The sequence below is a fragment of the Heteronotia binoei genome, chromosome 20, assembly GCF_032191835.1.
Source record: "Heteronotia binoei isolate CCM8104 ecotype False Entrance Well chromosome 20, APGP_CSIRO_Hbin_v1, whole genome shotgun sequence".
NCBI lineage: Eukaryota > Metazoa > Chordata > Lepidosauria > Squamata > Gekkonidae > Heteronotia > Heteronotia binoei.
In genome coordinates this window covers 37,406,149-37,426,351 of record NC_083242.1, presented here as the reverse complement: position 1 = coordinate 37,426,351, position 20,203 = coordinate 37,406,149, and the positions used below count along the sequence as shown (strand labels likewise).

Below are 20,203 nucleotides of genomic sequence, written 5' to 3'. Positions count from 1 at the left end.
GTTTCTAGTTTACAGCAGCTGCCTGGGGAGTGCCGGTGTTCAGATTGCAGAAGGGCAGCAGTAAGGAGGGAAGGGGAGACCTTCACACACATCCCAACGCCGTTTTTTCAGACCACATGGAAGATGCCTGCCTTTGACTGAGCAGGGAAAGCAGCAGGTTTAGGAGGCTCAGATTGGGGAACGGACTGAACTCTCCTCCTGCCAGTACCAGGGCTGTGATTCAGTTTAGAGCCCACCCCCCTCCACAACCTATTTCGTATTTGAAACAGAAAAGGAAATTCTGTCGCCTGTGTAAATTTGGCTCGCTTCATCTCCCAATGACTGCCACTCTCTATCAGCCTTGCTGAGCAGGACTCTCTCCTCTTGGGGCCCCAGCACTTAAGAGAAGCCCTGTTGGATCAGGCCAATGGTCCCTCCAGTCCAACACTCTGAGTCACACAGTGGCCAAAAAACCCAGGTGCCAACAGGAGGTCCACCAGTGGGGCCAGGACACTAGAAGCCCTCCCACTGTGCCATCGCAGCACCAAGAATACAGAGCATCCCTGCCCCAGACACAAGAACATAAGAGAAGCCCTGTTGGATCAGGCCAATGGCCCATCCAGTCCAACACAGTGTCACACAGTGGCCAAAAAAACCAGGTGCCAACAGGAGGTCCACCAGTGGGGCCAGGACACTAGAAGCCCTCCCACTGTTGCCCCCCCAAGTGCCAAAAAGGCAGAGCATCACTGCCCCAGACATAAGAACATAAGAGAAGCCATGTTGGGTCAGGCCAATGGCCCATCCAGTCCAACACAGTGTCACACAGTGGCCAAAAAACCCAGGTGCCAACAGGAGGTCCACCAGTGGGGCCAGGACACTAGAAGCCCTCCCACTGTGCCATCGCAGCACCAAGAAGACAGAGCATCACTGCCCCAGACATAATGATATAAGAGAAGCCCTGTTGGATCAGGCCAATGGCCCATCCAGTCCAACACAGTGTCACACAGTGGCCAAAAAGCCAGGTGCCAACAGGAGGTCCATCAGTGGAACCAGGACACTAGAAGCCCTCCCACTGTTGCCCTCCCAAGCACCAAGAATACAGAGCATCACTGACCCAGGCAGAGAGTTCCAATAGCCACTGATCGACCTCTGCTCCATATGTTTACCCAACCCCATCTTGAAGCTGTCTATGCCTGTAGCTGCCACCACCTCCTGCGGCTTCTCCTCCCCTCTTGCCCGGTGCTTATCCTCTGTTGGGGACTTGGGTTCCCCAATCCCCGCTCTGCCTCAGAAGACAGCCAGGTGCCCTTGGGCAGCTCACCCAATCCTCAGCCTAAGCTACCTCTTGGGGTCATTACAGGGGATACAGAGGAGGGGAGGAGAATAATATGGGCTGCTTTGGGTTCCTGTTGGGGAGAAAGCCAGGGTATAAACTCGTCCAGTCCTCTTTGAGTTCCATGACAAGAAAAGGCGGCATTCAAATGAAAGAAGGAATCTGAAGCCAGGTGGGACAAGTGTGCCCCATCAGGCCCTGAGGGGTCAAACTGCATTAAATACGTTGCACCTCTTTTCTCTGTTATGAATTTGTTGTCCGTTTGGTGTGGTGGTTAAGTGTGCGGACTCTTATCTGGAAGAACCAGGTTTGATTCCCCACTCCTCCACTTGCAGCTGCTGCAATGGCCTTGGGTCAGCCACAGCTCTCACAGAGTTGTCCTTGAAAGGGCAGCTTCTGTCAGAGCTCTCTCAGCCCAACCCACCTCACAGGGTGCCTGTTGTGGGGAGAGACGATACAGGAGATTGTAAGCCGCTCTGAGCCTCTTTCAGAGAGATGGGCGGGGTATAAATCTGCAATTCTTCTTAGTTTACTGAGTGACTGCAAAGCCTCCTCTTGCCGGGACGGTCCTGGCTACGCTAAGTGCAATCACACCCTCCCAAGTCCACCAAAGCCAGCACCCTGAGAAGGGTGTCACTCTGTTTCCGTCGACACTACGAGTCACACGCGAGGTTTGTCGACATGCGGATTGGTGTAATGCCTGAGGCAGCACTTTGTGCAAGCAGGATTTGCAGCACATCTTCTGCTTCGGCAAAAGACGTTTTGCAAATATGCCTTTAAAAATATATATATTTGGGGTTGTCCCAGTAGCTAGATGACGACAACTGCACCAGCAATGGCCTCCGGGTTACAAGAAGGAGAGAAAGTAGGTTAAACAAAAAACCAGAGATGTGCAGGCATTGGCCACATCCCACTGATGCAGGAAACAGGTCGAAGCCACGCTTGCAGGAAGGAAGGCAGCTGCCGAACGCCAGCTTCTTCCCCACATCACATGGCGCTGAGCATGAATATGTGCCACTTAATACCATCCCTCTGGTTACTGGAAACATCTTTCTGGGGTCTCGGAGGCACTTCCGTGGACTGTCGGCACACGGAGTGAAATCACCGCCCAGCTATGAAAAAATAGGTTCTGGAGGGCAGTCATGTTAGGTCTGCTGTGAAAGAGCGGAGTTTGAATCCAGAAGCACTTCAGAAACCAATCAGATTTTCAAGGTGTGACCTTTCAAGAGTCAACGCTTCCTTTGTCAGGAACAAAACCCCAGTGTTAGCAGGGGCAAGTCACTAAGCCCACCTTAGCCCGTGTGCAAAAGGAGAAGCTGTGTCCCCAACGTTCAAGCTGCAGAGCTCTCAGAACACTCCTGTCCACTTCTCCCTCTTCTTTGGTCTTGTTTGCATTCAAACAACCAAGCCTCTTTGGCACCTTTAAGACCAACAAAGTTTTATTCGAGGTGTGAGTTTTGGTGAGCACGCACACTTCCTCAGATAGTCACAAAGGGAAAGCGACAGTTCAAACTTACAGAGAGAGGCTGAACAGCAGATTAGCATGTAATGTGACCCAGGGAAGAATTCTAGCAGGAGCTCCTTTGCAAACCAAGCCATACATTCCTCCAAGAGCTTACAAAAAAGAGCCTCGCAAGCCCTTGGAGGATTGGCTTCATCGGGGGGTGTGGCCTAATATGCAAAGGAGCTCCTGCTAGAATCCCACCCCTGAATGTGAAAAAGATATTTTAAGATATGTGGAGACAAACAAGGAATCATAGAATCATAGAGTTGGAAGGGACCTCTAGGGTCGTCTAGTCCAACCCTCTGCACAATGCAGGAAAGTCACAAACCCCTCCCCCTAAATTCACAGGCTCTTCATTGCTGTCAGATGGCCATCTAGCCTCTGTTTAAAAACCTCCAAGGAAGGAGAGCCCACCACCTCCCAAGGAAGCCTGTTCCACTGAGGAATCGCTCTAACGGTCAGGAAGTTCTTCCTAATGTTGAGCCGGAAACTCTTTTGATTTAATTTCAACCCATCAGTTCTGGTCCTACCTTCTGGGGCCACAGAAAACAATTCTGCATCATCCTCTAGATGACAGCCCTTCAAGAACTTGAAGATGGTGATCCTATCACCTCTCAGCCGCCTCCTCTCCAGGCTAAAAATTCCCAGTTCCTTCAACTTTTCCTCATAGGACTTGGTCTCCAGACCCCTCACCATCTTCGTCGCCCTCCTCTGGACCCGTTCCGGCTTGTCTATATCCTTCTTAAAATGTGGTGCCCAAAACTGAACACAAGACTCCAGGTGAGGTCTTACCAGAGCAGAGTAAAGCGATACCATCACATCACGTGATCTGGACACTAGACTTCTGTTGATACAGCCCAAAATTGCATTTGCCTTTTTAGCCACCGCATCACACTGTTGACTCACGTTCAGTGTATGATCCACTAAGACCCCTAGATCCTTTTCACACATACTACTGCTAAGACATACTGCCTTCCCAAGGTTGCCCTGTATGGCGAACTTTCCACCGGCCATTGAAATAGAGGGGCACCAAAGAAGAGGTACAAGGACTCCTTGAAGAAATCCCTTGGTACCTGTTGCATCACCAGTGGTCTGACCTAGCCTCAGATCGCAAAGCATGGAGGCACACCATCCACCAGGCTGTCTCTTCCTTTGAGAACGCCTTGAGGACAAAAGGAGATTGCTTGAGGACAAAAGGAGATTGAGGAAGAATCACACTGCTACAGCACCAACCCCAAATCAGACTTTTCCCTGCAGCCACTCTGGCCAGACCTGCCTGTCCCGCATTGGTCTTGTCAGCCACCAGCGAGCCTGCAGCAGACGTGAACTACTGCACCTTTCTTAAATCTTCGTTCGCGAAGTCAAGCCGAGAGAGACTGCTAAGACAAGTCTCCCCCATTCTATAACCATGCAAGTATATAGGGATAACAAGTATATAGGGTCAACAGCTGTTTGGATTTAACTAAGGAGGAACAACGGTGAAGCAATAAACATGTCAAAATAGGAGATGAATGTGCAAGAGAATCTTTTCTAATTGTGGGAGCCACTGGACTCTAACTTTGTTCTGTTGCTTCAGACCGACACAGCTACCCACCAAGCTTCTTTGCTTCAGGAGTGGGCTAGGGGCTGGATGCTGCGGATGTCTTCTGCAAGCGGCTTGTGGTTGCCTCCAGTGCTGAGACAAGACCCAATTTGGTCAGCTTGCCCCAGCCCCGGGGTGTCTCGTCCTTCCTTTTAGTACGTCTTCTCTTGCTGTATAATCGCATGTGAAGGTGCCTCAGATTGAGGCAGATCACTGGTCCACCCAGCTCAGTATTCACTCCTCTGGGAGGGTTTCATCCCCCCCCTGTGTCAAGTTCTCTTGCCATTTTACTGTGTTACTGTTCTGTCTGTTCTAAAACACCTGCTATGCTGGCTGGGAAAACGAAAGCATTTAGGCCCTCCCAACACCATCTAACCATCAAGCTCATCACTATCTATGGGAGACCGATTCCCATCGGGTATAATGGAGAATTGATCTGTGGGTATCTGGGGCTCTGGGGGGAGGGGCTGTTTTTTGAGCTAGAGGCCCTGAATTTGCAGCAAAGCACCCAGTGCCTCTCCGCAGAACACCCTCCAAGTTTCAAAAGGATTGGGCCAGGGGGTCCAATTCTAGGAGCCCCAAAAAGAAGGGGAGGGACAGTGGCTCAGTGATACAGCATCGGCTTGGTAAGCAAAAGGCCCCAGGTTCAATCCCCGGCATTTCCAACTAAAAAGGGTCCAGGGAAGTAGGTGTGAGAAACCTCAGCTTGAGACCCTGGAGAGCCATGAATGGGGCTGCGGCTCAGTGGCAGAGCATCTGCTTGGTAAGCAGAAGGTCCCAGGTTCAATCCCCGGCATCTCCAACTAAAAAGGGTCCAGGCAAGCAGGTGTGAAAAACCTCAGCTTGAGACCCTGGGGAGCCATGAATGGGGCTGTGGCTCAGTGGTAGAGCATCTGCTTGGTAAGCAGGAGGTCCCAGGTTCAATCCCCGGCATCTCCAACTAAAAAGGGTCCAGGCAATTAGGTGTGAAAAACCTCAGCTTGAGACCCTGGAGAGCCATGAATGGGGCTGTGGCTCAGTGGCAGAGCATCTGCTTGGTAAGCAGAAGGTCCCAGGTTCAATCCCCGGCATCTCCAACTAAAATGGGTCCAGGCAAGTAGGCTTGAAAAACCTCAGCTTGAGACCCTGGAGAGCTGCTGCCAGTCTGAGTAGACAAGACTGACTTTGATGGGTTGAATATAAGGCAGCTTCATATGTTCATATTTGTTAAGAGTGTTTTGCTAATGACTATTGTAGTAAGAGAATGTCTGCCTTGTAACAATTTAGTTTTTCTGAACTTATCACGTGCTAGAAAATTAGGCGCGCATGGAATGGCTAACTGCTTCTATATATATTCACCTCCGTTTGAACCGCCTTAATTGCGCCACTGGCCTCGCCAGTGGTACTGTCCTGTCTTGCAAGGAACGCTAATCCTGATGAAATGGAGAGCTGTTATTACTGAAGATAGTCATAGACCTGACAACCTGATCCTTTTAACAAGAGATGAGGGGGACCGAAACTGGGAGGTTCTGCATGCCAAGCAGATGCTCTATGAGCCACAGCCTTCTACTAAACCAGACCTCTGGAACTCGGATGAGGGACCACCAAGGAAGGTTCTGTAGAGGCAGGCAATGGCCAGCCACCTCCGCATCTCACCTGCCTGGAAAGCCCCTGGCTGGGGTCACTGTGAGGTGGCTGCAACTTGGCAGGACCTATGTCAAGCAGCCACAGCCTGCCCTGAGCCCAGCATCCCACGCTGACTTCGACCACAGACACAGACAGGGGGGTGGGGGAAGAAGAAGATATTGGACTGATATCCCGCCCTCCACTCCGAATCTCAGAGGGGCTCACAATCTCCTTTATCTTCCTCCCCCACAACAGACACCCTATGAAGTGGGTGGGGCTGGAGAGGGCTCTCCCAGCAGCTGCCCTTTCAAGGACAACCTCTGTCAGAGCTGTGGCTGACCCAAGGCCATTCCAGCAGGTGCAGGTGGAGGAGTGGAGAATCAAACCCGGTTCTCCCAGATAAAAGTCCACGCATTTAACCACTACACCAAACTGGCTCTCTATTAGAGCTATGGCTGACCCAAGGCCATGCTAGCAGGTGCAAGTGGAGGAGTGGGGAATCAAACCCAGTTCTCCCAGATAAGAGAGCTCTGGCTGACCCAAGGCCATTCCAGCCGGTGCAAGTAGAGGAGTGGGGAATCAAACCTGGTTCTCCCAGATAAGAGAGCTGTGGCTGACCCAAGGCCATTCCAGCAGCTGCAAGAGAAGGAGTGGGGAATCAAACCCGGTTCTCCCCGATAAGAGAACTCTGGCTGACCCAAGGCCATTTCAGCAGCTGCAAGAGAAGGAGTGGGGAATCAAACCCGGTTCTCCCAGGTAAGAGAGCTGTGGCTGACCCAAGGCCATTCCAGCAGCTGCAAGAGAAGGAGTGGGGAATCAAACCCGGTTCTCCCAGATAAGAGAGCTCTGGCTGACCCAAGGCCATTCCAGCAGCTGCAAGTGGAGGAGTGGGGAATCAAACCCGGTTCTCCCAGATAAGAGAGCTGTGGCTGACCCAAGGCCATTACAGCAGCTGCAAGTGGAGTAGTGAGGGATCAAACTTGGTTCTCCCAGATAAGCGTCCGCACACTTAACCCCTATACCACACTACACCAAACTGGCCGTGCAGTGCCAGAAATGCAGTGAGCCCCAAACAAAGGCCACTGCAGCCCACTGGCCGCCTCCACTGCACTGCAAGCTTCTCACTTAGCACAGCAGGTGAAATGCTGAGCCGGCAAGATCAGCACCAGCGGCCTACTTAGTGAACACTGCTCAGCAAACCGTGTTGCCTTCTGCTTGCGGAGACCACAATGGTTGGGTCTTTGACAATAGGAAGTGGTGCCCCAGAATAAGTACTAGAACACTTCTGCTTTCTTTTTTAAAAAAGAACTTTTTTTTTTTGATATTGCAAAACCCACACTAGCAACAACAGTTTGTCCAAAACACTCCCCCAAAACAGTCTGAAGGGGAAAAAAAGAAAGAACAACATCTCACGCCCAAGAAATTCTGCAAAACAGGTTCAAGGGAAACAGCTCCGCGGCAGCAGAAACCGCAGATTTCCTAGTAATAAAACCCACTTAAAGGAAAGTGGGTGAGACGGCCCAGCGCGAGCTGATGTGCTAGGAAGAGGAGATCATCAGCAGAGGTAAGAGATCTCTTTCATCTTTCGGAGTCGGCAAGCGAGAACAGGTCAGCTTCCTGGCTTGACACAAAACATAACAGCACAAAGGTGCACCAAACAGAGAGAGCGTCTGGGAACCTTTGGCCCACCATAAACCAATGCAAAATGACAACAACAAATTGATGTAAAAAGGTAGAGGCTTTTGCCAGAACAACAAGTGCTCTGATCCTTAACTTAAAGCAAACAAGGGGGCTTGGGTTTGACCAATGTGCTATACCAGCGGTCCCCAACCATTTTGGCACCAGGGACTAGTTTTGTGGAAGACAATTTTCCATGGACAGGGGAGGGGGGGGGGCATGGTTTCAGGATGATAACAATTGTGCACTTTATTTTGGTGTGGTGAAGTGTGCGGACTCTTATCTGGGAGAACAGGGTTTGATTCCCCACTCCTCCACCTGCGGCTGCTGGAAAGGCCTTGGGGTGAGCCATAGCTCTTGCAGGAGTTGTCCTTGAAAGGGCAGCTTCTGTCAGAGCCCTCTCAGCCCTACCTACCTCACAGGGTGTCCATTGTTGGGGGGGGAGAAGATAAAGGAGATTGTAAGCTGCTCTAAGATTTTGAGTGGAGGGCAGGATATAAATCCAATGTCGTCTTATTATTATTACTATATTGTAATATATAATGAAATAATTATACAACTTACAGCCTGGTTGCTAACAGGCCATGGACCGGCACTGTTCCACGAACCCGGGGTTGGGGACCTCTGTGCTATACGACAGAGTGATTTAATCAAGTTTCACCGGTGAGCAGTGTCTGTCTGCAGCAGAACAGATACATTCGGGTTCAGGAGCACCTCAGAGGCTAACAAGACTTTCTCTCGAGAAAGCTCTCGAGAGCCCAAGACAGGAGTTTTCGACGTGATGCCATGATTCCTGCACAGCCAATCAAATTTCCAGCTGCCAAAGCAAAAAATCTGCACAGCCAACCAGAAGCAGGGGTGGCCAGGTGGGCGTTTTGCCCAGCAAGGCTTCTGATTGGCCGTTGGAAATTTGACTGGTTGTGCAGATTTTTTTTTTGCTTTGGCAGCTGGAAATTTGATTGGCTATGCAGATTCTTTGCTCCGGCAGCAGCTGCCAGCACAGCACAAAGATCTTTACTGTGTCAGCCATTTTGTGGCTGGCTCTGCCTCATCCAGCAGCCATTTTGCAGCTGGGCCCATCATGCTATGTCAGAGTTCCAAAGGCGCCCACAGGCTCAAAAGAGTTATGGACTCCCAGTCAAAGATATCTGATGGATGGAGCTTTGACTCTTGAAAACTGGTATCCTGGAAATCTTGTTGGTCTCTCAAGTGTTCTGGGACTTGAATCTAGCAGATTTGACGTTCTTGACTTACTGCGCTTTTCTGGATGTCTTGTTCCACTTTGGCCGAAAACACTGACAGGTCTCCGTTCAGAATGACCTCAGTCAAGGAATTCACCAGAGGTGCATAATGTATAATCAAGAAAACCTGGGGGAGAGACAGAAGCAGAAGGAAACGTGAGAATGGACCGGACCGATCTGCTTCTGCGTGCTGCAAACAGCTTTCTTCACATTTCCTTACTCTCTGGCCCATTTCAAGAAGGCCAAAGTGAAAGCAAAGCTCACGGTCAATTGCTGCAAAAAAAATTTTTTTCTATAAGTGCTTGAAATTCATACTCATATTCTTGTATACTGTAAAAACAGTTACGATTTACAATCTGCGGACCTGAAAAAATAACAAAAACATACTCAAATAAGCCAAAGCTTCCTCAGGCGCGTATACGATATTGAGCTAGTGATGCAATCAGATTCATTTTGAGTCATGCGTAGTGCTGGGAAACAGTGTGGATACTGGTCCGCTGTTGCGCTTTACCATCAAATATCAGACTACACCTGTATGTGGAGCTAAGACGACTGAGCTGCGCTCTTGCGAACGTATGAGCTCTTTGGGGGACATTTGAAGCTTTGACTTATTTGAATATGTTTCGTGATCCACAGCCTAAACCCTTCTTTGCTGAGGGGCTACATTTCTATTAAAGGGAGTCTCTGGGATCTTCTTTAAATCCAACACACGCAGCCTCTCACCGGCAGCACGAGGCGGCATGCTCCTTCACCAAAGCAGTGATGTAGTAGTTAAGAGTGATGGAGTAAAATCCTGGCCACCCCAGCTTCAGGGGTGACCTGGGGCAAGTCACATACTCTTCGCCCACGCAGGGTGGTTGTGAGGATAAAATGGAGAAAAGGGGAACCGCAGAAGCCACTTTTGAGTCCCCACCGGGGTGGAAGGCAGGGAATAAAGAAAGTAAAGAAATAAACCCTTATCATGTCTTTTTACAGCATGTCAGAGTTCCCTTCCCTTGTGTGACGCCTGAAGCTGCTACATACTGAATCAGACCCTCCATCTCCCAAGATTTGGCACTTCACCAAAGGGTGATGAACACGTGGAACTCACTGCCACAGGAGGTGGCGGCAGCTACAGGCATAGATGACTTCAAGAGGGGATTGGATAACCATATGGATCAGAGGTCCATCAATTGTTATGAGCCACAGCATATTGTTGGAACTCTCTGTCTGGGGCAGTGATGCTCTGTATTCTTGGTGCTTGGGGAGGGGGGACAGTGGGAGGGCTTCTGGTTTCCTGGCCCCACTGGTGGACCTCCTGATGGCACCTGGGTTCTTGTAGCCACTATGTGACACAGAGTGATGGACTGGATGGGCCACTGGCCTGATCCAACATGGTTTCTCTTATGTTCTTATGGAATTCACTGCCACAGAAGGTGGTGGCAGCTACAAGCATAGCCAGCTTCAAGAGGGGACTGGATAAACATATGGAGCAGTGGTGCATCAGTGGCTATGAGCCACAGCGTATTGTTGGAGCTCTCTGTCTGGGGCAGTGATGCTCTGTATTCTTGGTGCTTGAGGAGAGACAGTGGGAGGGCTTCTAGTGTCCTGGCCCCACTGGCGGACCTCCTGATGGCACCTGGGTTCTTTTGGCCACTGTGTGACACAGAGTGTTGGACTGGATGGGCCATTGGCCTGATCCAACAGGGCTTCTCTTATGTTCTTCTGTTCTCTTAAGATTAACATTGTCTACTCAGGATAGCAGCTGCTTTCTAGGGTCTCCAACTGGGGTTGCTCACTTCACCCACTAGTTCACTCTTTTACCTGGTGATGCCGAGGATAGAACTTGGGACCTTCTGCGTGCTGAGCAGGGGCCCTGCCACTGAGCCACGCCCTTTGCCTCACCACGTCAGCTTCTTCACCCTCTCCCACTCCCCACTGCAAATCCCCACCTCTCTCCCCCTTGAGATAAGACAGTCCTTCGGGGCAGTGGCTACAGCAGATGCCTTCCCAGGACCGAACACTCCACCAGTGCTAGAGGAGTGTCAAAACAGCAGTCCCCATCACCATTTCCCGACGTGTGATTTTGCCAGTAAGACTGCTGACTTCCCAGCAACACACTGTATAACGCCTAGAAACATCCAGTACGTACTTGCGACAAGAGATACAGGGAAACCTGGAGGCTTATTTTCGGACGCTCCCCACCCTAGAGAAACAAAAGAATAAGACAGCAGAGTTAAATTGGGGCAGGTTAAGTCTGTCCGCAACATATAGCACCACTTTAAATGGGGGAGGGGGGATGAGCTTTAAAACCAAAGCAAGAATCCAGTGTCACCTTTAAGACCAACAAAGTTTTATTCGGAATGTAAGCTTTCGTGCGCTAGAAGCACACTTCATCAGACAAAAGTATGGAATGGCAAGTAGTCCTAAATATAGAGAACGTGGGCAGTGAGTAAGTATGCAGAGTCATGGAAATGTTTGTTAGCATATTACAAGAGTCACAAGTTGGGGTCTGGTGTTTGTTAGTTTATGTTAACTGGGCTGAAACAACAATGAAGGGTAATTAAATTGGAATAGCAGATTGATGTCCATGTACTAAACTCTCTCTTTCCTTATGACACTATACTACACTAAATAATGCATTTTGTAACTGGATTTTGACTGTGTAAGAGTAGCAAAAACCCACTTGCAAAACGCATTGTTTAGTGTAGGGTGAACACACCACAAGAAACTATTTTAACAATTTTGAAGAAGTGGGTGGATCGTCGGAGGCCAGAAATCTACAATGGAACAGCTTCTCCTCTGCCTCCTCTCTCAGTTTCTGGACGGGTCTCAACAGACAGCCTTTGCTTATCAAGCGATCAGAAAGCAACCCGAACCAAACCCGTGTCAAGCAGTCTGTCTTTTCTTGCATCAGCAAACAAGCCACAAAAACAAGACGTTCCCAGACATTTCCATGGGGGGCGGGGGGAGGAATTAAATATATAACAATCTTTTAAAACACCTCAAAAATAAAACCACCTTTAATCCAAATGGATGATGAACTGGAGAGCAGTTGGCACGCAGGTCAACCGTGCTTATATAGACAGTCAATGTGGTGCAGTGGTTAAAGTGTCGGAGTAGAATCTGGGAGACCCAGGTTCAAATCCCCACTTGTTCCATGGAAGCTCACTGGGTGGGCCTTGGGCCAGTCACCTACTCTCAGCCTAACCCACCTCGCTGTTTCAGGTGGGTGATCGTGTTAGTCTGAACAATTTTGAGTCCAGTGGCACCTTTAAGACCAACAAAGTTTTATACCAGGTATTTCATGTGCACACCTGTCATGATCCTGGGCCTAGCGAGGCCTGCAGGCCCCAGGGAAGCCAGTTTAGGAGTTACTGGAAAAAGCCTACATTTCCCAGGATCCCTTCTGTCCCTCTGATTGGGTAGCAAGGGGTTTGGAGGGAAACAGGCCCATAGAGGGGTGGGGCCTGGGAAGAGAATATAAAGGCCAAGCCCAGGAAGGGGGTGTTCTTCCCCTGGGAGGCTGAGCTGGAGCAGGCTGTCGCCTGGAGAGCTGGAAGCAGGGTTGCCAAGTCCAATTCAAGAAATATCTGGGGAGTTTGGGGGTGGAGCCAGGAGACTTTGGGGATGCAGCCAGGAGACATTAGGGGCGGAGCCAGGAGCGAGGGTGTGACAAGCATAAATGAACTCTAAAGGGAGTTCTGGCCATCTCATTTAAAGGGACGGCACACTTTTTCAATTCCTTCCTTCCATGGGAAATAATGAAGGATAGGGGCACCTTCTTTGGGGGCTCATAGGATTGGACCCCCTGGTCCAATCGTTTTGAAACTTGGGGGGCATTTTGGGGAGAGGCACTAGATGCTATGCTGAAAATTCGGTGGGGCCTGGGATGCTTGTCACACCCTTCCCCGCTCCTCCCCTTGCAGCTGCTGGAATGGCCTTGGCTCAGCCCGAGCTCTGGCAGAGGTTGTCCTTGAAAGGGCAGCTGCTGTGAGAGCCCTCTCAGCCCCAGCCATCTCACAGGGTGTCTGTTGCGGGGGAGGGAGATAAAAGAGATTGTGAGCTCTGAGTCTCTGATTCAGAGAGAAGGGCGGGGTATAAATCTGCAATTCTTCTTCTTCTTCTTCAGCCCATCTGTGAAGACTGTGGCTGAAAAAGGGGCCTTGATTTTGGACTACGGTGGGCTCTGGCAATGAGTGATCCCTGGGCCACAAGAGTCAGCTGAAGGAAGGCCTGCTGAAGCCAGTTCTACTCCCTAAGGGGCTCAATGATGGCTCTCTGGGAGCTGCTCTGCCTTGGCGTTTGCCTCCAGGATCTTGGACAGAATCTGCTGGTTCTGAGGACAGATGGGAACCGATCCCCCATACGGGGAATTCCTCAGCCCCATCTCCTCTGAACTGGCCCTCCCGTGGGGAAATAACCAGAGGGAAGGGAGCATTCAGCCGCCACCGCTGGCTGTGGCCCAGGCTTCCCCTGAAGTCTGAGCTCAGAGGAACCACAGAACAAGGAGGTTCTGCTCAGGGAGGACCTGAAAAGGATGGCGATGCTTTTCCAAAAAGCCAGCAGTGTTCTCAGGAAAGCTCTCTTGCATCAGCGGCCCCGGGAACCGAAGATGCGCCTCTTCACAGCCAAAGATGTGCCTCTTCACAGCCTCTTGGCATCATTGCCAAGGTGGGAGCCCTTCCTGGTTTCCCCTCTAAAAGGGAAGCAATGAGTTCAGCTCTTCTGACCAGGCCCCTGGGGAAAAGGAGAGGAACGAGAGGCAGAAGGGCAAACCCGGTCACCCCGATCAAGCGCGTTAATAAACCTCTAGGACTAATGGAAAACGTTTTCAAGGAGAAATAGTTTCAGACAGTCTCCAGGGTCAGGCGGCATTCAGAAATCACAGGATGCTGGGGTTTGCTGTGCAGCAAACTCTGATTAATCTATCAGGCTGAGCCGACAAGCCCCGGTTTGTGCACAAAACCGCAGGCCGCCTGCTTCTGGCCTTCTGCCCGCCTCCCAGTGAGAGAGGACCCTTCTCTACCCTGCCAGAACTATCTGCTGTTTCGGTCTTCCTACAGCAAAAATAACTGGAGGGTTGTGCACAAAAGCACCAGAACAAGCCCAAAGGCGAACAACCACCAAAAAAGGCTGCACAATATTTATGGCACTTATTGACAAAGCTTAACATTTATTACATGTGTTGACTCCTGGAACACCTTGAATTTAAGCGCTATACGTGGTGTTGCCACTTACAATATTCCAAAGGTTCAATAAAGACTTAATGAAATCAATCTGCAACGCTCAGCCATTGATGCTTGACTCTCTATGAATTGTACAATTGCCAGATTGGGCTTATCCGTCCCTGAAGGACGCACGCGCCTGACGAAATGATTTGAAACAGATACTTACCGGTGTACTGTTGCGCTGGTACGTCCTAGGCTCGGCTTTGGGACTTCACATGGACTTGTTTCGGAACAACATTTGTATCTTACTAGAACAAGGACTGATTTCATTAAGTCTTTACTGAACCTTTGGAACATTGTAAGCGGCAGCACCACGTATAGTGCTTAAATTCAATGTGTTCAAGGAGTCAGCACATGTAATGAATTTTAAGCTTTGTCAATAAGTGCAATAGGGGAGAGACGGTGGCTCAATGGTAGAGGATCTGCTTGGGAAGCAGAAGGTCCCAGGTTCAATCCCCGGCATCTCCAACTAAAAAGGGTCCAGGCAAGTAGGCGTGAAAAACCTCAGCTTGAGACCCTGGAGAGCCGCTGCCAGTCTGAGTAGATAAGACTGACTTTGATGGACTGAGGGTCTGATTCAGTAGAAGGCAGCTTCATATGTTCATATGTTCAGTAAATATTATGCAGCCTTTTTTGGTGGTTGTTTGTCCTGGTGTTTCTGTCTTCCTGGCATGGGGGTATTGCTCACACTTTGCTCCTGGACTGGGGCTTCTCCTGGGGTTGCTACAGACTCGGGTGCCATTGCTAAGCTCTCTGCACCTGATGGAGGAACCAGCGCTTCTTTTACCTCTCTCCCCTTTGAGAGCCCAAGCATCCCCAATGTGATGCCTGGGGGCACTGGGGCACCTGCCCACATCTCTCCTGATGTCCACCAAGTGTTTTTCAAAAGGGGATGGGGCTGCTGCCCAGAAGGGCTTCTGAGTGGCCACTGAAGAAGTGATGTAGTGTGCAAATTAACATAACCAATTAGGCAGCAGCTGCCCCCAGGGTGCTGGTTTTATTCTCTCCCAAACTCCTTTTCCCCCAGTGCATTTTGAAAAATTACTATTCCGGTCCCCTGCATTTGGCCTTCCTCTCAGTGGGTGCGGTTCAGCCTCTCGTGGCAGCCCCAGTGGCAGAATTCCGAACGGGCCCAAAAGGCTCCAAAATGGTGGGGGACGCCTGGACAAAAGGCAGCAGTCCCACGTGGCAACTGGCGAGGCGCTGCCCGAATCCTTTGGCTGGGGCTGCCCAAACCCCGAGCTCTTTACCTTGTCCTGATCGACTAAGGAATACACGTAGAGCGGCAGGAAGAGGCTGTTCAGCAAGTGGTCGGTCAGCACGTCGTTCAGGAATTCACAGTTGATGATGAGGATGTCATTCAGGTAATGGAGATGGTCCAGGTGCTCGGCCACGAGGGCGCTCAGCTTCTCCCGGTTTCGGTGCCTGCGGGAGGAGAGAAACAGGTACAGAACTAAAGTCTTCCCTGATTCAAATTCTCAGGATCACTGTGTTATTCCCTGGGGGTACATGTGACCAACGAACTTGTTCAAGAACTGCTATTCTATTCTAGTAGCAACTTAGAGACTGACAAAATTTTTACCAACCCAGCCCCCCCTCCAAAAAAAAAAAATCTTGTCGCTCTCTAAGTTGCTACTAGAATCTGGCTGCTGGACTACAGACCAACACAGCTTCCCTCTTAAACTACCTGTTAAAAAAGCGATCCTTAAAATGGATCTAAAAGCTTCCAAAATGTCTCCCTGATCCTTCTGTCATTGTACTTGCACAAAATAAACAGGTGAAACTGAGAAGAAGTTGGTAGGCAGGTAATTTCTATCTACTCAGGAAGGTGGGGTAGGGCTGAGTCATTATCTTGTAGGAGCTTCCTGGGCTGTGACATGCTAATGGAGGAGCTTACCTGAGAGGGTTCTTTTGTATATGGATTGAATCCCCTCAGGAAAGCTCCCACAAGATAATGGCTCAGCCCTACCCCACCTGCCTGAGTAGAAATAAATTACCTGCCTGCCATCTTCTCAATTTCATCTCACTCTGTAACTGTGGAAAGAATATTCCTGACTCAAGTCAGCATATATTGCTTGATTGTTCCATATATCATAATCTCCGTAAGGAACTATCTTGCAAGCTTTCTTTGTCCCCAGATCCATCTACTCTGCTACCCTGTCGTTATTTACTGAATGACACTGAGTGGGAGGTTAATGAGGTTGTGGCAAAATTTTTGGCTGATTCTTAAATGTAAATCTGATCTTGTATAAATGCACATTATAATCTCCGCTTCTTTTTGATTTTATCTCCTATGTTTAACTTTTTACATTCTGTGTACTCTTATTTGCAACTGTTATGCCGTGAAAGGTTTGGAATTCGAATTTGACCTGCCTACCATCTTCTTCTCACTTTGACCCAGAGAGAACTCCAGTTCTCTGGGTCACACCTCTGAGGATGCCAGTCAGTTGCTGGCGAAACGTCAGGTTCTACAATGCCAAGACCACCACGGCCACACAGTCCAGAAAATCCACAACAACCATTTAGAAGTTGTGTTGAAGTCAATAGCCTTAGAAAGGTGTAACCCTGCGAAGGACCATGCCGGTGATCTGAGAGATCAGTCTGCATCCCCACATGACCTACACTTTTTTTTGGCTGGCAAGTCACAGCTGACTGACGGCGATCCCGTTGGGTTTTCGAAGCAAGAGACAGCTAGCGCTGCCTGCCTCTGTGCAAAGAGCCTGGTCTTCGTTGGCTGCCCTCCCAGGCAAATACTAACTAGGGCCAATCCTGCTTAACCTTCAGGATCTGATGAGATTGAGCTAGCCGGGGCCACTTGTGCTTTCAGAACAGGCAAAGAAGAGCTTGTGGGAGTGGGGGCGGCCAAAGATTTCTTCCCTCGCGCAAGTTTCCCCCTGCTTGCAAACCCAGGCTGACCGCAATAAGAAGACGACTGCAGATTTATACCCCGCCCTTCTCTGAATCAGAGACTCAGAGTGGCTCAATCTCCTATATCTTCTCCCTCCACAACAGACACCCTGTGAGGTGGGTGGGGCTGAGAGGGCTCTCCCCAGAAGCTGCCCTTTCAAGGACAACTCCTGTGATAGCTATGGCTGACCCAAGGCCATTAAGAACATGAGAGAAGCCATGTCGGATCAGGCCAGTGGCCCATCCAGTCCAACACTCTGTGTCACACAGTGGCCACAAAAAAACAAAAAACCAAATGCCATCAGGAGGTCCACAAGTGGGGCTAGAAGCCCTTCCACTGTGTCCCCCTCAAGCACCAAGACGACAGAGCATCACTGCCCCAGACAGAGAGTTCCAACAATACCCCGTGGCTAAGAGCCACTGATGGACCTCTGCTCCATCAGACCTACTGATGGACCTACAGTTCCATTCCAGCAGGTGCAAGTGGAGGAGGGAGAATCAAACCCGGTTCTCCCAGAAGAGAGTTTCTGCACTTAACCACTACTCCAAAGAGAAAGAGGGCTTACTCTTCGTCCGTCTGCACGCAGTTATCCAGTTCGATCACATGACTCCCGATGAACCAGACGAGGTTGGAGAAATACGGGACGGCTGTTTTATCTCGGATGTAATGCAACATCGGCTGGTTGTCCACTGGAAAGAAAATGTTTGGGTTTTTTTGTCTTCCAAAGAACAGCTTTCCAAAATGGGAAGGTAAACAATTTTTTTTTTTTTATACAAAGCCCTTTCTTAAAGGCTGGCTTTCAAGGCGGCCATACATGCAAGCTCCTTGCATGCTCAAGCATCTATCATCATTCCGTCACATCACATATATACACACAACTCTCTCAAGAGGTCAGACGAGGCCATTACAGTGACAAGTTATTAAGGCATTGTTCTGAAAATAAGTCGGGGGGGGGGGGAAATCTAACACAGTTGAGGGAAAGAAGTCTCGTGCTTTCCAGAGACAACTGACGACACAGCAAGAATAAAGAAATAAAGGTGGACAGTCAAAAGCAATTCGTGCACTTACATGAGACTGTGTTAGGGAACACGGGAATCATCAGTGAAGAAATGGGGTTAAAAAAAAACAGACAATGGTTAACAGGGTTAGGAGAACTTGGGACGGCAAAGACATCCTTCCAGAAGGCAAAAACAGCTAAAAGCAGAAGCTATCTAGATGAGAAAATACAGGTTAAAAGGAGAGGGGGACAGAGAGAGAGAGAGAGAGAACACATCTGCAAACTTATCGCTAGAAAGCTCTGCGGTAGCACTGGAGAGCTGCTCCACCCCTCATCCCATCCTGCCAGCACTCCTGAATCCCAGGCCAGTGGCATTCCGGCCCTCTGGGACCCTTTTTACATGGACTTCCCTGTTATGGACTCCTCCCTTGCTGCTTGTGTGCAGCAAAGGATTCTGGGAGACATTCTCAGCCTCTTGCTCAGTTCATGCAGAACCTGTCGGGGCCCTGCTCCACGTCCACTGAGGAGCAGCGGAGCACACCCGAGCCCCCCGCCTTGCGACTTTGCATGGAGCAAGAAGGTTGACTGCAGAGGTGGGAGACACTTGCCCCTCCGCTGTGGATCTTTCTCACCAAGGAATCCCTAAGAAACATCTGAAGATCCCAGAGGAAGAATCTGGAAAGTGCTGCTCTAGTCAATGCCATTTTGACCAAAGGATTTTCTTTTTAATTTTTTAAAAAAGGTGCGTCTGTGAAGTCCAGGTGAAGCTTCACTAGACCACAGTCCACCACATTTCGGGAGGTGCAGCTCAAGATGCCACAAAGCGGCCCTCAGAAGAGGACTCACCGGTTTAGGACATACCCTGCAAAAACCTCCCTGTATTGTTGTTCACTAGAGTGAACACAACTTAATTCTGTGTGCTGCTCGAACCAAACGCATGCAGAATGTGTTTCTCTGATTGTGATGAATCTCTTTACGCAGAGCGTCAGACATTCAAACGATCGAGGAAACGAAAGTGCCCTTTCCCCAGAACTGAGTCCAGACCTCTTCTGGAGAACTTAAAGGGTGTGTCTGTCTGAAGTTCTCTACAATTGAACAATTATGGCTCAACTTAAAATGGTACATGTAGTGACGTTAGCCGTTAAGCTCGGACTAAATATAGCCTCTTTTTATTCCTAAAAAAGCTGTCTGAAATCAGAGGGGGGGGAGGGGAAAAGAGAATCCAACTGCAACACTGAAAGTGCAGCATGACAGTAAGCTCTGCAGGAGAGCCAGGGTTAACTTCATGCCGCAGAAATGCTTTAAATCAGAAAAGCGAAAATGCCTCAGTTTTCAGCACGATGCTCCTGATGTCGTGATGCCCCGCTGAAGTCAACGACCGGTGTCTGCAGAACCAAAGTCCTGAATTTTGGTTCTTCGTGCTCTTGAAATATTGTGTTTTCCAAAGTAGCTTCCTGCACTGCATAGTGTGGGGGCATGAATGGCAAGTCCAAAGCAACCCTTTGGTTGCACTAATGGCCAACTAGAATGATGTTTATAATGTACAGATTGATGCTGAGAAGCAAATTAGGTGGGCAACAACAAGGAAATACATGTCCTTTGGGAATTTACCTAGACTTGCAGAAACCCCAATTGGCAGGAAACTTTTATTACCTTTTATGGCTCTCCAGACCAAATGGCCTTCTAAATTGTCACACTGTTCCACCACTGATCCCAGCTCTGTATCAGTTTCCCTCTTAGTCAACAAACTCAATGTATTTCAGCCCACTGTACCGGATCCCCTCATCTGAAGAAGCGTGCTTTCAGCACACGAAAGCTCACGTTCTGAATAAAACTTTGTTGTCAAAGATTTCAGGTTTTTCACGGCTGGTAACATCATTAGGGTTTGTAGAATCTTTCGGGATCAAGTGCCGTGTTCTGCTGGAGAAAGTTTTCCTTCCCCACTCAATGCACAGCAGCCAAGAAGGTCTGAGCACCTGCTCCGGCTGCAACGCCACTGAGGATGTTCTCCGCAGCTGAGAACGAAACGTCTGGAAGGAAAACTTTCTCCAGTAGAACACAGCACTTGATCCCGAAAGATTCTACAAACCCTAATAAAACTTTGTTGGTCTTAAACTTGACTCCTGCTTTCTTCTTTGGTTGCGCTGTTTTAGGGGACAGACTCCTA

General features: G+C 49.5%; 1 protein-coding gene across 1 annotated transcript in view; it reads right to left on the bottom strand.

Moving 5' to 3' along the window:
* Positions 1-20,203, bottom strand: part of CLEC16A (C-type lectin domain containing 16A) — a 132,882-nt gene that overhangs the window by 86,851 nt on the left and 25,828 nt on the right. The window contains exons 6-9 of the mRNA XM_060260795.1: positions 17,605-17,728; positions 15,382-15,556; positions 11,053-11,106; positions 8,935-9,048 (exon numbers count right to left, since the gene is read on the bottom strand). Of these exons, the coding sequence (XP_060116778.1) occupies positions 8,935-9,048; positions 11,053-11,106; positions 15,382-15,556; positions 17,605-17,728 (467 nt within the window). The remainder of the gene's footprint in view (positions 1-8,934; positions 9,049-11,052; positions 11,107-15,381; positions 15,557-17,604; positions 17,729-20,203) is intronic.